This window comes from Cinclus cinclus, chromosome 3 (assembly GCF_963662255.1).
Source record: "Cinclus cinclus chromosome 3, bCinCin1.1, whole genome shotgun sequence".
Lineage (NCBI taxonomy): Eukaryota > Metazoa > Chordata > Aves > Passeriformes > Cinclidae > Cinclus > Cinclus cinclus.
This window is the reverse complement of record NC_085048.1, coordinates 68,065,828-68,080,438: the sequence shown is the minus strand read 5'-3', so window position 1 is coordinate 68,080,438 and position 14,611 is coordinate 68,065,828. Positions and strand designations below refer to the sequence as shown.

The following is a 14,611-nucleotide window of genomic DNA, read 5'->3' as shown; positions in this document are numbered from 1 at the left end:
CCTTCTAGTGTATGTAATTTGATTATTAGCAAATAAAAAGGCCATAGTCCTTAAGTCAAATTTCAATAAGGTCTTGTTTTTAAATAAGGAAGATTCCTAGTTTGATTAGCTGTTTTAATAAAGCTTAATAAACTTTGAGTACCATATTTGATACTTGATTTGGTCTGAAGTACAGTAACAATAAATTAAGCCTCTTTGGGCTGATACATTTGAAAAATGAGTCTTTTAATGCATTAGATTAATGACTATGTAAGTCTTTGTTAGCTCAAATTGGCAAAAAAATTCCTTTTAACTTTGCCTGTTTCTGGTTAATTTATCATGGAGGTGATACACGTAACTGCATAATTCTTACTAGATTTTTTTTGTGTCTATAGAAAAGGAGAATTCCTTAGAAGAATTAATGAAAAAGAATTTTGGTTATTTTGAAAAACTTAAAATTATGTGGATTTCTTTTTGGTCTGTTTTTTTGAAAATAAACTAATACCAGACAATTGAAAGTTTATTTTAAACCCTGACATGGACAGATGTCTGAGTAGGGGAGTGAATCATCTTTGCCTAGTTAGCTGAAAGTTAAGGTATTGGTAAATTAAAATTAGAACCATCTAGAAAATCATATCTGCTTGTGCATAATACGTGTCTGCAAAGGTCTGTAGTTATTATCTTATTATTTGATGTCAGCATATGAAATCGTGAAAAGGAAGGTCTTGACTCTGTGGTAAAGGAGGAGACTCCAGGTTGGTCAGTGGTCTAAATGAATGCCACAGTCTCATGCAGGGGAAATATCTGTGAACTTGTTATACTCCTTCCTCATTATACGTCCCCCTGAACATGTATTTTGAGGGTAGCAGGAAAACAGTCCACAGGTTGTTAAGGTTCTTGAGACTGTCTTTACCGTCTCTGAATTTTTGAGCCGCTTGCTTTATTGCCTCTTGCATAATTCACTTCCGAGTCAGATGGGAAATACATGTGGGTATTTCTGTCTAGACACTACTTTGTGGATGCTTTTGTTCTGTGTTACTGAATGATAAGCAAAGAATTATTTAAAAGAGCAATTGGTTTTATCTTAACAGCTTAGTAGCAATATTTGGGCACCCTAGACCAAGAAAGAGCAACATTTGAATATTAAGAACAAATTACTCTTGCAATTATTCTTTTTGATTTTGTAGTTAATAGGAGTGTATACTAAAACAAGTGTTTATTTTTCACATCATGCAATGGATGGATGTTCAAATGTGGTACCATGCCCAGGCAAGCAGGGGCTTTATATACTTAGACATTGATAGATAAGCCACAGTTTCTAAGTATACATGGTGAGCTTTTTTTTTTTTTTTTTTTTTTTTTTTCCAAACAGGTATTTATGCCTGAAAGTATTATTGCACTTTTTATCAGCAGTAGAACCTTGTTAGTATAAGTCCTTAAATCACTGGAAAGTTTCCTGGCAGGCAGTCCTTGCTTTTAGGACTCTTCAAATCCCTCTGTCCCTAACCCAAATTATCTCCTAGTTTCTCTTGAACTAAAAGAACTTAATTTTTAAATATAGATTTTTTTTTTTAACTGAAATACTTTCAGTATAAGTTGCAAGTAAATATTTATTTGCTTTACATTACAGAGGTGGATGTCTATATCTTCTAAGGTAATGTATTTTTTTTAAATATCATTTTTAACTGTCTTGCCCAGGAGAGAGCTGATGATGCATCTCCTTTCCTTCATTTAAGGGCAAGTCAGGGGTGACTCAGAGCATAAACTCCCAGTGCTCCATTCAGCAATATATGATTTTCTTAGGCACAGGTTGACTACTAATTTCAACAACATACAATGGAAAATATAATAGCTGAAAACTTACCACAAAATCCTTAAAAGTGAAAGTTTTATGTCTGTTGTGTTTTTTTAGTTAATAATTTACAAGGTAAATAAACAGATTTAACTTTGCTCAGACGCAGTGTTTCATGTTTACTGTAATGTAGATTTAATTGCTCAAAAGAGATGGTATTCTGGAAGGATTAGTATTTATGTTTATTTGGGTGCAATTTTTACATGTGAAAATTCTACTGTGAAGATTTCAGGTATGGGATAAATTGAACAGTAAGAGAATCTCAGCAAATAACGACCTATTGGTTATTAAGAACTTCCACTGACACAGGTCAGGCTTTGTCACTTATTACAGTCACAAAACATGTGGATATCTGCTCTATTTGTTTGATTTTGAAAGGTTGCAGTGTTGCTACTCAGAAATAAGACTGCTGTAATATGCATGGTTTATATTAAATCTGTTACGGGATTAGGAAGATTTTCCTTTTGGGTATCTGCTATGTTTTTCAGAGAGGGACAAAATAGTATTTTTTAGAGGTCATCTTTCTGATACTGCAAGAATCAAAGGGTAACTGCTTCCTTCCAGGTTCTAAAGCAACAGTTCCCTCCCAACTGATAATATCCTAGATTTTTCCATTACTTTTTGCAGTAGCTACAAATACAATATAATCTCTAAAAATAAAAGGGAACGTTCAAGTTTTGAATAATGCACCTAGGATTAGCATAATAAGATGGAATTTTTGGGATTAATATGAAGATAAACCATGTTTTGTTAATTTGGATGTATGCCTGGACCCTCTGTAGCACTGTTGATCCTATGAGCTTTTCTTATTTTATTAATCAGCATGAAATTTTCCTAATTACCTTAAAAATTAACACATTTTCACTGCATTAGGATGATACACTACTAATTAACGTTCATCTGAGCTTCTGGCTACAGCAGCAGATGTGATGGGAGTTGAGCTGATTGACCAAGTTTATCCATCAATGCTGCAGTGTACTTGTATGGCTTCTTACCTAATACCACTTTTATCTGTTGCTAAGAGTTTTAAATTTTAAAAAAGGAGATAAAAAGGAAACAGCTCTCAGTAATGTAGATATGGGGGACTTATGTCCTTAGGTTATAAAGGAGACTAGAGGGAAGAGATGGAGGGTAAGAGTAAAAAGCCTCTTATCCATTTAAAGATGGAATATATGCAGCCCTTAATCTATACAGAAAGTAAATACCATACCAGGAATTACAGCTTCCAAGTGGTTAAGATAGTCTGCTCTGTTAATAATGGCCTCAAGACCTCTGACAGATTTCAGGATGAAAGCTATTTCCAAAGAGCAAAAACTGGAGAACTGTAAGATGGAACTTTGAAACTGTTTTCAGCATAAAGTAAAATACTGTAATTGTACTTAAGTAAGAACATCTGAAGTAGAAGTAGGTTTCCTATGGATTTTTAAAGACTGTGAGAAGGAGAAACCTCAAGAAGCAGGTTCCTTCTATCCCTTCAAGTTTGCACAGATTAAGTTTCAGGCACACACAATTTTCTTTGCCAATGAGCTCTGTTACGCAGTGACCAGCAGATAACATTTCAAGCTCTGAAAATGAAAGTGGGGAAGGATTTTTGTCTTCATTGCTGTGAAAACTCATAGAGGATAAAATTAGTAACTCCCTGTAATCAGACCAAGACTACTGTGGAAGAATGTTCAAAGTATCAACAGAAAGTATGCTCAGTGCATCAAGTTTTTTTCCAGTGCTGGTTTTATCAAATATAATGCTTCACTTATGGGAGACGTCTGCACTCAGAGATCTGGGCAAGATGGAGAAACTTTTTATGTCACCAGAGAGAGCATTTTAAGAAAATTAAAACAGTTGGTTGTTTAGGTCAGATTAACAAGGAGATCAGCATGTAGCATAGGCAGCTAGCACAATTCAAGAGAACCACTGAGAACAAACATGGAGCTGTCTTGTGTTTTAAGATTTGAAAATGGTATGATTGCAATGTATTTGTGTCTGACCTCAGTTCTACCACTAGCTGGTTTTTCCTGTGGTGGTGTGGTTATCTTTTTTTTTTTTTTTTTTTTTTTTTTTTTTTTTTTTTTTTTTTTTTTAATTCTAGACCCTGTTCCATGTTTTATCCTCCTGCCAATATCAAAGTTTTATCTCCTGAAACAGTTTTCCTGTGGAAAAAGGGCTCTTTCAAGCTTTCAAATGTTAACAAGAAACTTTTCACTCTGTGAAAATGACATTTTTCAGGAAGTAGAACATGCCCGGATTTTTGAAGTTTTTCCTAGAAAAGGTGAAAAGCGTACTTGTGACAAAAAGCCACTCCCTTGTCAAACTGCTCTTCCAAGACCATTTGGGCCTTATAAGTTTTAGGTATAGTAACAGAAAAATTTTGAATGCTGAGAATTTCTCCGCTTTTTAGGGAAACAACTGCTTGGGATGGAATGTCCTATAAAAGGCTCACGTAGAAAGTGATGGTTTCAGACTGAAATAGTCAGAAGCAGCTGATACAAAACTTTCTGTAGGAGGTGTCCAGGCAACCTTCACAGTCTGCTCATGGTAAACACATGGGAGCTTGGCACTGCTCCTGGAGGAGCTCTAGGGAGAGGACAGTGGTACTTGACACTCTTCTCTACAGCACCAGAGCTGTAAGGCTCATAATTCATGCTCTGTCTTTCCTGCTTTGGGATTTGATGAATATGGTTCATTCTGTTTGGCTGACGGGACTTGTTGTCAGACCCATATTTCTGTGCTGGCTCCATTGTTTCGATGACAAGCTTGACAACAAGGAAAGCTAGGCCTTCTATGTAGAGCCCTAGAAATAGAAGTTTTTTCTTGGTAATACTGAGTGTGTTTCATCACTGTCACCAGACAAAATCTCATTTAAATAGAAGGGGCTGCCAGAAAGATAGAGATGTATAAATTTAAGTGGAGCTTGAAAGTAGCTTCTTAAAATAGTTTCTTTTCAGGCTACTCCCACAAATAGGACTACAGATGTTTTGCCTAAATTCTGTACTAAAGTGGATTTTCTGAGTCCTCCTACTTGGATTCTCAAAGTTAGGCATCTAGTAACTGTGCTAGCATTAAAAGTTGTGAACACCCACATCTAATTTTTTGACATCCGGGTGCTTAGTTAGGTGATGGTGCTGCTGTGTGAATACTCAGTATATGGTTAAAAACTGAATACCTGCAAGTCCATTTAATTGGGAGTTTGGTTAGAAGAAGAAAAAAATAACTGTGAGCTTAGGAAAATAACTAAGAAGATTGTAAATATCTAGGAAGAAAGTAAAGATGAGGTGAAGCTGCATATTCTTGGAGACAGAATTCTGTTTGCTCATGCAATTTATTACCTTTCAGTCTTGTACTAATATTTAGGAGAGGCAGAAGTTTAGTTTGCATTCACAAGATTACATGGAACATATTATATGAGCAGGTTGTACAATACAGTGGCTTGTTAGCACTGTGTGATTGTCAGGGAAATGACAACAGCACTGACTTTTGCATCTCAGCCTCTTGGTTTCATTGGTCTGTGTAAATAGAAATTCTCTAGAAAATTAAATGGAACAGAATTAATACATCCAGTACCCATGATTCACCTGTGGGTTGGAATACAGTTAGGGTTATTTTTAAATATATTTCAAAAGCTTTACTCATAACACCTTTTTAATAAAGGGTATGATTATCTAATTTGCAAATTTGCCTCCCACAGAGTAAAGAGTAGTTTAATATGCAAATATTACTACAGAAAACTAGTGTACACAATAAATGCAGTTTAAAATGACAGGAAGAATAAGGAATTCACTCATTTTCTAAATAATGAAGTAATTACTTCAGTAATGGATATGCCTTAAAAATTCCAGATGACCATTACATTTATTTTAATTTATCTAATTTCACTGATTGGGCTATTACAAGCCATAATGAAGGGAAAATAGAAAAAGGTGATAATTTGTTGTTTTCTCCTAGAGGTACTGAATCTCCTGTTGAAATGCAATATGCAATTTATCTATGTAATAACTTTAAAAAAATTGAACTATTTGCATATTAGGCTGTAATTATGACTGCATAAATTTTCTAGAAAGAAAAATTAACAAGAGGGCAAATCTAAACATGAACTGGCAGCCAAATAACTAATGCTTTAATTAGTACTGAGATAAACTGGAGTTACTACTATTTATCTTTCAAGACAGTGAATGTATATTATATATTCAAACCCATTAAAGTGCGATTTATTTTGCAAATGTGTCAGAAATGAAATGAAAATAAATTATATTGAATGCTGCCATTGCTTATTAGAATTTCCACTGATGATATGACCTGAAGTGATACACGTTCCCTAGATTGTTCAAGGATAAGATATACTCAGTCACAAAACAAACCAAACCCCCACTTTGGAATATGAATTATTTTCTGTGTCTTCATTTAAAAGGTTACTTCAGCAAGTATAAATATGATGAAAATTGGTGGGAAAGAAGGTTGAAGACTGCCAATATGGTTGTTTATGTCTGATGAGACCTTTGCATTTGAGCTGATCAGGTTTTGGGGTTATAGTTTGTGTTCCATTGTCAAAATAGAGATGCATTATATTACCATTTAACTCTTAGTTAAACCTGATAGTTTTGGTGTTTATTAAAAGTACATTGGTGGGTTGTTAGAAATGTAGCAAAATATTTTATTTAAAATTATTTATCATTTATTATTGTGTTCATAGTCTAGCAAAGCAGTCATTGCCAATGCATTTCACCTGTCATCAAAAAAGCCTGGTGTTGAAAACTAATTGCTATAGGTTTTCCTTGCAGCCACTAGAATATGCAGTTGTTCTCCACGCTGGGTAGTGAAATCTACTGTGTACTTTGTATGAAGATATCTTTCAGTAGAGAATGTTAGGCTGCCATAGAATACCTTTATTTTTCATATGCCATTCTCTGTGTGTAAGATAATATGATAGACAATAAGGTAGATAGAGATTTAGCAAAAACTCTTTTTCTTCCCTCATTTTTATTTTATGCTTTGAAGAGATGGAAAAAACACTGTGAATAATTTTTGTTATATTTAAATGAGAGTTTTAAAATTCTTGGAATTATTGTCTTCGGTGGGGGCTATTTAAGAGAGGAACTCTCAGTCTGTGTCTGAGGCCCAAAGCTTCACCCTTTAAATCCACAGCATTAAATGCATCAGCATTGAAATAAAGTGTATAGGGGTGAGCAGAGCTTTAACTGAGCTAAATACATTGGCAGGTCTGCATCTGTCCCATGTTTTTCCACGCTTTGGTTGTTGTATGTACTGGGATTGATGCAGTCATGCCTGTTGGATCTTCAGTAGAGCAGAGCTGGCTGAGGAGCTGCCAGAAAGGAAGGTCTAATTCACATGCTCACTGCAAGCATCAGTAGGTGCATCTTTCCTCAGCTCTTAAGGGAAAAAACATTTCTCCCTGAGGGCCACAAAGTACCCAGGCATTCATGCAACAAAGATAAGATGGGATAATGTGCTCTCCCTTTTGCCTCATGAAGAAAACCTGGCTCTAACATTTTGCTAGGCTGTAAGAACAAAGTACTTCTTTCGTGTAATTAAAGCAAAATTTTCTCATACCTACTACTTTGCTCCCTAGCAGCAAAAAGTGTGCCTTGCTCACCTGCAATGAGAATAGCTGAAAAATGTTAATTGGGACTTCATACCTCACTTTTAATGGGTAGGAAAGGAAGTGCTCATGGCTGTCTTGAACATAAAGGAGAATGAAATGGGTGAAGAAGTGTCCCAGTTATGTTGGTTTGATCAGTGTTTGAAATGATGCAGGTTTTTTGTTACTGGAAAGTACATAAACTATGGGGTAGGTTCAATAGTAAAATATTTGATATGTCCAAAATTGTATGTGTTAGACATGTTCTGCCAGCAAAAATGCTGCTTTAAATAACAGTAATAACAGTGGGAATACTGTTAAGGAGACTTTGCTTGTAGATATGAAAAAGGGAGTCTTGGCTCATTAGCACACAGTATGTGGAGCATTTTTTCTCTTTTGTTCATATTCTTGTTTGTCATTCTTCACTGGGCAGAATGGAGGCTGAGCTGCACTGTTGGGCTGTGAGGCTTTCTGGACTGGTAAACTGTCCTTATGTTAACTGAGTAGAAGCAGCACCTTGCAGCCTGAGATCTTCGAGTGCTCTCTTTTCCTGCTTTGTAAATTGAGGACTTGTGATAGTACTTACATTACAAGGCTGTTTTGAAGACAATCTAATTGGTTGGTTGTGAGTTAGTCTTAGCATGAAAAGGACTATTACAGTGTCTAGCTACAAAAAAAAAAAAATGGTAACAAGAATACGGACAAATAATCAGAGACCTGATTCTGAAGGAATTGGCTGAAAAATATTCCATGTCTAAGTATCATTGCATAAGACAGTCAAAACTCATGCAAAAGAAGATGCTATTAAAACCTTTTTCATCTAGCTGAAACTTAAAACACAATTTTATATTAATTTATTTGAAATATAAACATTGGAAAATAGTGAAAGATCTATTATGTATTAAACAGACCTGAATTTCTGTATTTAGTAGGGATGAACAGCAATATAATAAGCTACTAAGAGTGTGAGGTATTCTGAGTAAACTAAGGGGGTTTTTGGGGAAAAAAAAGAATTTGCAACTGTCTTTTACAATTTGAACTTGGAAGTTGTCTCTTCCTTTTGTACACAGTTTGAGTAAGCGTGCAGTTTTACAGCTTTAGTAGCAAAAGCACTCATTGTGTGAAAAACTGAATTCTAACAGTCAGTAAAAGTATTCCTAAACTAAAATATGCAACTAAGATGAAAAGAAAATAGAGAAGGAATACGAAAGAATTTCTGGAGCCAAGTAAGGTGTGTAGGAGTTGCATGTTCTATTAACGGAAGAAAAGATCCCCACATAAAATCTAATTTTACTTTGCTACTTTGTAACTTAGACATTGCTATTCCAAACCTCTTTCAATTTTATATGAATTTTTATGATAGTCTGGGAAATTAACTTTTCAATCGTTCAATGCTTTTTTTTTTGTCTAGCATGACAAGTTAAATAATAATTTTTTGTCAGACTCTTTAGTTTTATCCCAGTTAGAGCAGGCTGTGGTGAAGTATGCTGCCTTGCAGCATGTGAAGCTGCTGGCTTGACCCTGGTATTTAGTGTCCAATATTTCTGCTATGAAAATTCATCTTGACCTTCATGATAAGGATGAGGTCTGGCTAACTACCAGTAGCCTAAAGACTGCATTGGATTTTTCCTCACAATCTGAGCATAATGTCTGGGACACTTGTTCCATGTGTTAATGTCCAAGCAGACCTATCATTCCTTTGCTTAGGAACCTTTCCGTTCCCAATTTTGTTCTCTTTCTTTTTACAACTAATATTGCTGCTGCTACTCCTTTCAAGGAGAACATCCAAGAAGAGTCTGTCTCTATTCCCCTGTAATCACCATTAGATTTTGAAGGAGAATGGCAAGATCCCTCTCCTCCTCTCTGCAGACACGCAGGGGAGTGCACTAGCCCTGGCATTCATGGTGATCCTCTGCTGAACTTGATGAAATGCATTGGTTGTTGCTTTTATTGAGAGTTGCTTTCTTTTTTAGAGGGGACCTGATACCCCAGGTATCAGCTTGCATATGCTGAGCAGAGCATTGCTTCCTTTTACTGGCTAAAACTTAACTGTTGCAGCCCAGTATGTGGCTGGATTTCATAGCTTTAGAGATGTATTAAACCTTTAAGATTCATGGATGGTGAGGCAAAACTGGACCACTGGGAAGTGCTACTCAGCAAAAGTGTTACTAATGTGATCTCATGGTTCTCTTTTGCCTAGAATGTTCCACCTGATTTGTCCATCTGCACCTTTGTGCTGGAGCAGTCTCTGTCAGTACGGGCCCTCCAGGAAATGCTGGCTAACACAGAAGAAAAGGCGGAAGGGGTAAGTTATCAAATATTCAGCTTTCTTCATCTTGCAAAGTAGTACTTTTTTCCTGTGGTACCACAGGTTTCATGACTGTCACATGCTTATAGCATGATTGTGTTGAATTTTCCTCCTTTGCTACAGGAATGGTCTGCTTTTCTGGAAATTATGGGCACTTGCAGTGTCCACTGAAGCTTGCCGGAGTTGTAAATTCTGTGCAGTGTGTGTAAATTCAATGTGCTATGAGTCAGTATAGAGTTACAAGGGTGTTTTAGTTCGAGAATCTCATAATGTGTCATATAAAGCTTGATCGCTTGCTCTGAACAGTTAAGCTTTCTGAGCATTCCTGAATATATTGGGTGAGACTGTCAAAAAGTCTTAAAATGGCTTGGATGTGTTCTGGTTGTGTCTGGAAAGGATGAAACTGTTGTGTGTGCCCCAAGCTAAAATTTGCTCTAACAGATCTTTAAGGTGAAGATAAAATATTATTGAATCTTGGTGGACAAGAAATAGCAGTCTGGAGGATGAAGGATATAGGAATTTCTTAAATGCTATAAGAATTATTATTATTATTCCTAATAGGAATTAATAATTTTTTTGATTAGCAAATAGTAATTTACAAATAAATCATAGTAGTGTTATTAATGTTCCCTGCAGTGCGATTAATGTGATTTGTCATGCTGTAATTGAATGTTCTACATATACCTTATAGCATTCATTTGAATGCTATGCTCTAGCTCAAATCCTGTAAATTTTTGAGGAAGAGTGACTGTAGGCATGGGAGTTACACAGGCAAAAGAGAAGTAGGCATTAACTGTAAGTCCATCACTCAAGAAAGCTGGCAGGAGATAAGCATGCCTCTAATATTTATGGGGGTGCCTCAAGAAACCTCACTAATGTAGCGTAGTCAGTCCCATGAAATGCCAGGCACTTAGGCTGAAAATGGTATATTTGGGAAATGAAGTCTGAAAGCAGTCCCATGGATGTTCCAGAGTGTATTCTGACAGTAAATTTGTTCCTAGAGAATGAAAACCATATCAGAGAAGAGGTGGCACCAGAGTAAGCAGATACATACTTCTAAACCCCTCTTTCCTTACTTTGTGAATACTGAAACCAAAAGCAAGCAAATTCACAGGGAAAAAATAAAATCAAAAGAACAGACACATACAGGCATAATGTCAAAAATCACAGTCCAAACCCTAGGATGTACAGTGGTAACTGTGTATGGCCACATGTGTGAAGTACAGCAACAATTTTCATTCTGTTTATTCCCAATAGATGTGAGCAGGAGCATGAACTAAAGGAAGTATAGGGGAACATGTGATAAAGTAATGCTATAGGGCAGAATGCAGTGAATGACAAAGCATTTTGAATATGAAATGTTGAAACTTCTCTTTGAATCATAACATCAACTTGCAAATTGTCTGTTTTGCTGTCTGCAGCAGAGTGTTGGGGCCATGTGTTAAGAGAATATCTACTTCTAGTATAGAGATCAGATCCAGAGAACATTGGAGAATGAGCAAACCTCTCTGCAGAATGATTAGAAAATGTGAGCTTGGGTATTCTGCTGGGAACAGGGCAGACTTAGAGCTTTGTATGGGTCTTAGGTGGAATGTTTGCACTAGTTCTGGACTATTTTTTTGCACTAGATGTGAGTAGAAAAAGATTTTGTAAGACACACTGACCGATGAGACATACCATGTTTGGAGGTAATTGGTATTTTCTGGAAACAATTACTGATGTTTTCTGTGCATAACCATGAAGGTCAGAGCTCTGGACAGTTACACCCATGCCTAAATAACACTGATGGCAGCTGCACTGGTCTACAGTGCTCTGTACTCAAAGGTCTTCTGAGATATGCACGGGAAAGATAAAGCAATAGGAATTTACTTCTATCTCTTGCATATTAATATACTGATATTAGAAGAGAACAGTCTGAAATTAGTGATTTGTAGATGAACACAAGTTCATGTTGTCAATCCCAATGTCAATATTTTTCTTTTTAGTAAGTCTCTGAAAGTCAAGAGTGATGATGATACTAAAATGACTGAATATGTTCTTGCTGATAAATTAATAGAATTGACATTTGGTATCTGTATGTAGTTTCTATAAAAATATACAAATTTTGCCTTTGCATTTTTGTTTGTATATCATAGGGCAGGTACTTATATAGACAGCTTCATATTTGTTTGAAGTAACTGTTGAAAGAAATTTTAAGATACGAGGTAATTTTTCTTAAATTACCTTTCTGGAGAATCATAAATTATTTTTATTAAAATAACAGGGTTTCACTTAGGAGAAGAAAGTATAGCAATTTTTAGAGAAATTGTTGCTATAAACTGGTTCCAGCATGACCTCAGTTTTCTAATGGAAAGAATCCTGCAAAGGGAGGTCTTTTCCGTCCTCGGTTACTTTTCATTATGTTAGAAATTATTAAGATGCTGTGCTTTTAAGAGGTCTCCCTGTGCTGCTTTGCCTTTTGTGTTGTGTAATCTCTTGAATGCTATGTTTATATAATAGGTATTCTTGTTATGTAACAGGTAAGTTAGCAGTAATGTAATGGTTGAGTAGTATGAACTAAATCTCATGCTGTCTTGAGTCAGAAAAATAAGCAGTTTTCTTGTGCCTATGAAAGAATAACTCTGTGCACTTACTGTATTTATTGCTACTTCTCAATTAGCATGCTTTAAATGTGCAAGATTACCTCTGCAATAAGTACATTTTTAGTGCAAGAATCCCAAAATGAGAATTTCCATACCTGGTGAGATCAGTGATCCCGCTATCTGGGTATACCTACTTGACTCTCCTGAACCAGATGAATGCTAGTATGAAAGGCAACAGTGGAAAATGACTGAAATTTCCTAACAAAGAATGCTCTGTTATATAGTGCTCTGTTTCATCTAGACACTGCTGAGTTATTTTGTTCTCTGAGGTTTCACCATTTCCCTGTAAAATATTAGGCTTAGCTCTGACAATTTATTGAAACACTGACATTCATAGCTTGACTGAATGGTTTTGGTTTCAAAAATAAAATCACAACCTTGTCTATTTGCTTAGGTAGCATTATTTGCACTTTTTATTTTAAACAGCTATCTTTTTTTTATTTTGCCAGCGTCTGGAGTGCTGTATGCATGTACCACTTCCATTAGTTCATCTGCAGGAAAAAAACCCAAAAACCAACAAACCAGAAATAGATAAGGAAAAAGGGAGAAATCCTGTGGAGAGGGAATAGTAAATAATTATACAATGAGGAGTATCATCACATAGTCTGGGCTGTGGTGTGTAATTTCCATGTAATTCTGGCAAGCAGAATTACAGGTGCACTGTCCTACACAAGGGTGACCTACAGCCTAGGTATTATTTGGTAATCATTTTGGATTGGTTCTTAAGTGTAATTTTTTATTATTAGAAAAGCAGATGTAAGATGAAGATGTTTCCTTATGTTTCTATAAAGCATTTAAGACTATAAAAATCATTCAGGCCTTCTATTCTTAGCCTGGTTGTTATTTCTAGTGAACTGTCTCTGGACCCAAGTACCTTGTATTTCTCTAAAGCCCATTAGTTGGAGTGATCCTGAGAAGGCAAATCCATAGCTTCTGAAGTAATTTAGGAATTTTCATTGTAACCTGTTGAACTGTGTTTTGCTTTTGATTCTTTTTCCTCTTGATTATCTATTTGGGTAGTTTGTTTGATGTTGTTTTTTTAAATATTTTAATTTTTAAATATCACATCTTCCTTTCCTAGATTCAGGACCTCTATCATCTAGTACTTTCTTCTTGTGAAAGTGATTAAATGCTATAGTCAAAATTTTCCCTCATTGTCTTAGGAAATGAAGCCTGGCCATCTATTAGTGCTCTTGAAATCGGTAACTTCTGGGATTTGTGGACAATATGAACTTTTATTAGAAACAGGGTTAGGTCGTTCTTCCATATAGGATGGATATTGGGTAGGAGAAAGGGATCTAACCTTATGTATCCTGTAAGAGGAAAGGAAGGCAAGGTTTTCTGTTTTACATTACCATCAACCACTTCTGTGCTATTGAACCTTCTGCACAGCTTTCTTTCACTGACAAAAGGTGTCACAAGGACATGGGAGGGAAGTTGCCAGGTTTCAGGTGTGAGAGAGTGACTAATAATTTTGTGTCTTCTTTCAGTTTTGAGATATAAATGACTTTTTCATAAAACTTAAACAACAGACCTGTACATTGTATACTATTACCAGTCTCCCCTTTTATGACAAGGAAAATTATTCCCCTTTGTCCTTCTGTATACCCAGTAGAAGAGGGTAGCCAGAAGTGAAGGTATGCAGACATATTTGACATGGAGTATTGTCAGGTATTTTCTTAGCCTCAGTTGGTTCAAAAATTATTTAGATTTTGTCTGAAAGTTTTTTCTTTTTAAATAATCCTCAAGCAAACATGCTGCATGAAAAATATGTATTAAGATAAACGTTTGCCAAGAGGGTGTGCAAATTAAGTGTAAAGTAACCTTCATAAAGCCCTTTGCTACTATTATTTGAACTGTATTTTTGAGGGTTTTTAATGAGATTCAATATGAATTATTTTTTTCTAATGGGACGATCTGAGTCTTCCGAACACCACTACTCAGTGTGTTTATTTAAATATGGGCTAGTTTAAACCTTCATTCTATTCTAATGCTTTTGTTACTTCAAAGAGATAAAAGCTAGTTTTGGGCACAGTGACTAGGTACAGGAAATTAAATTAGTTTGACATTTAAAGGACGTTTTCCTGTAAGTGGACTAGTACAAAATCATCTATCATCTATGTTGGCTGGAACAAAAAATAAATGCCTGTTATTCCCTGAGTTACACTTGCTTTGCCTACGTGTTCTGAAATATATCCTACAGTCCCATTATATAAATAATGTACTATTTTTCCACCTTT

The 14,611-nt window shown here is 35.6% G+C and overlaps 1 protein-coding gene across 1 annotated transcript in view; it reads left to right on the top strand.

Annotated features, from left to right (window-relative positions):
- Window positions 1–14,611, top strand: part of RYR2 (ryanodine receptor 2) — a 286,628-nt gene that overhangs the window by 10,032 nt on the left and 261,985 nt on the right. The window contains exon 4 of the mRNA XM_062489006.1: window positions 9,622–9,726. Coding sequence (XP_062344990.1) covers window positions 9,622–9,726 — 105 coding nt within the window. The remainder of the gene's footprint in view (window positions 1–9,621; window positions 9,727–14,611) is intronic.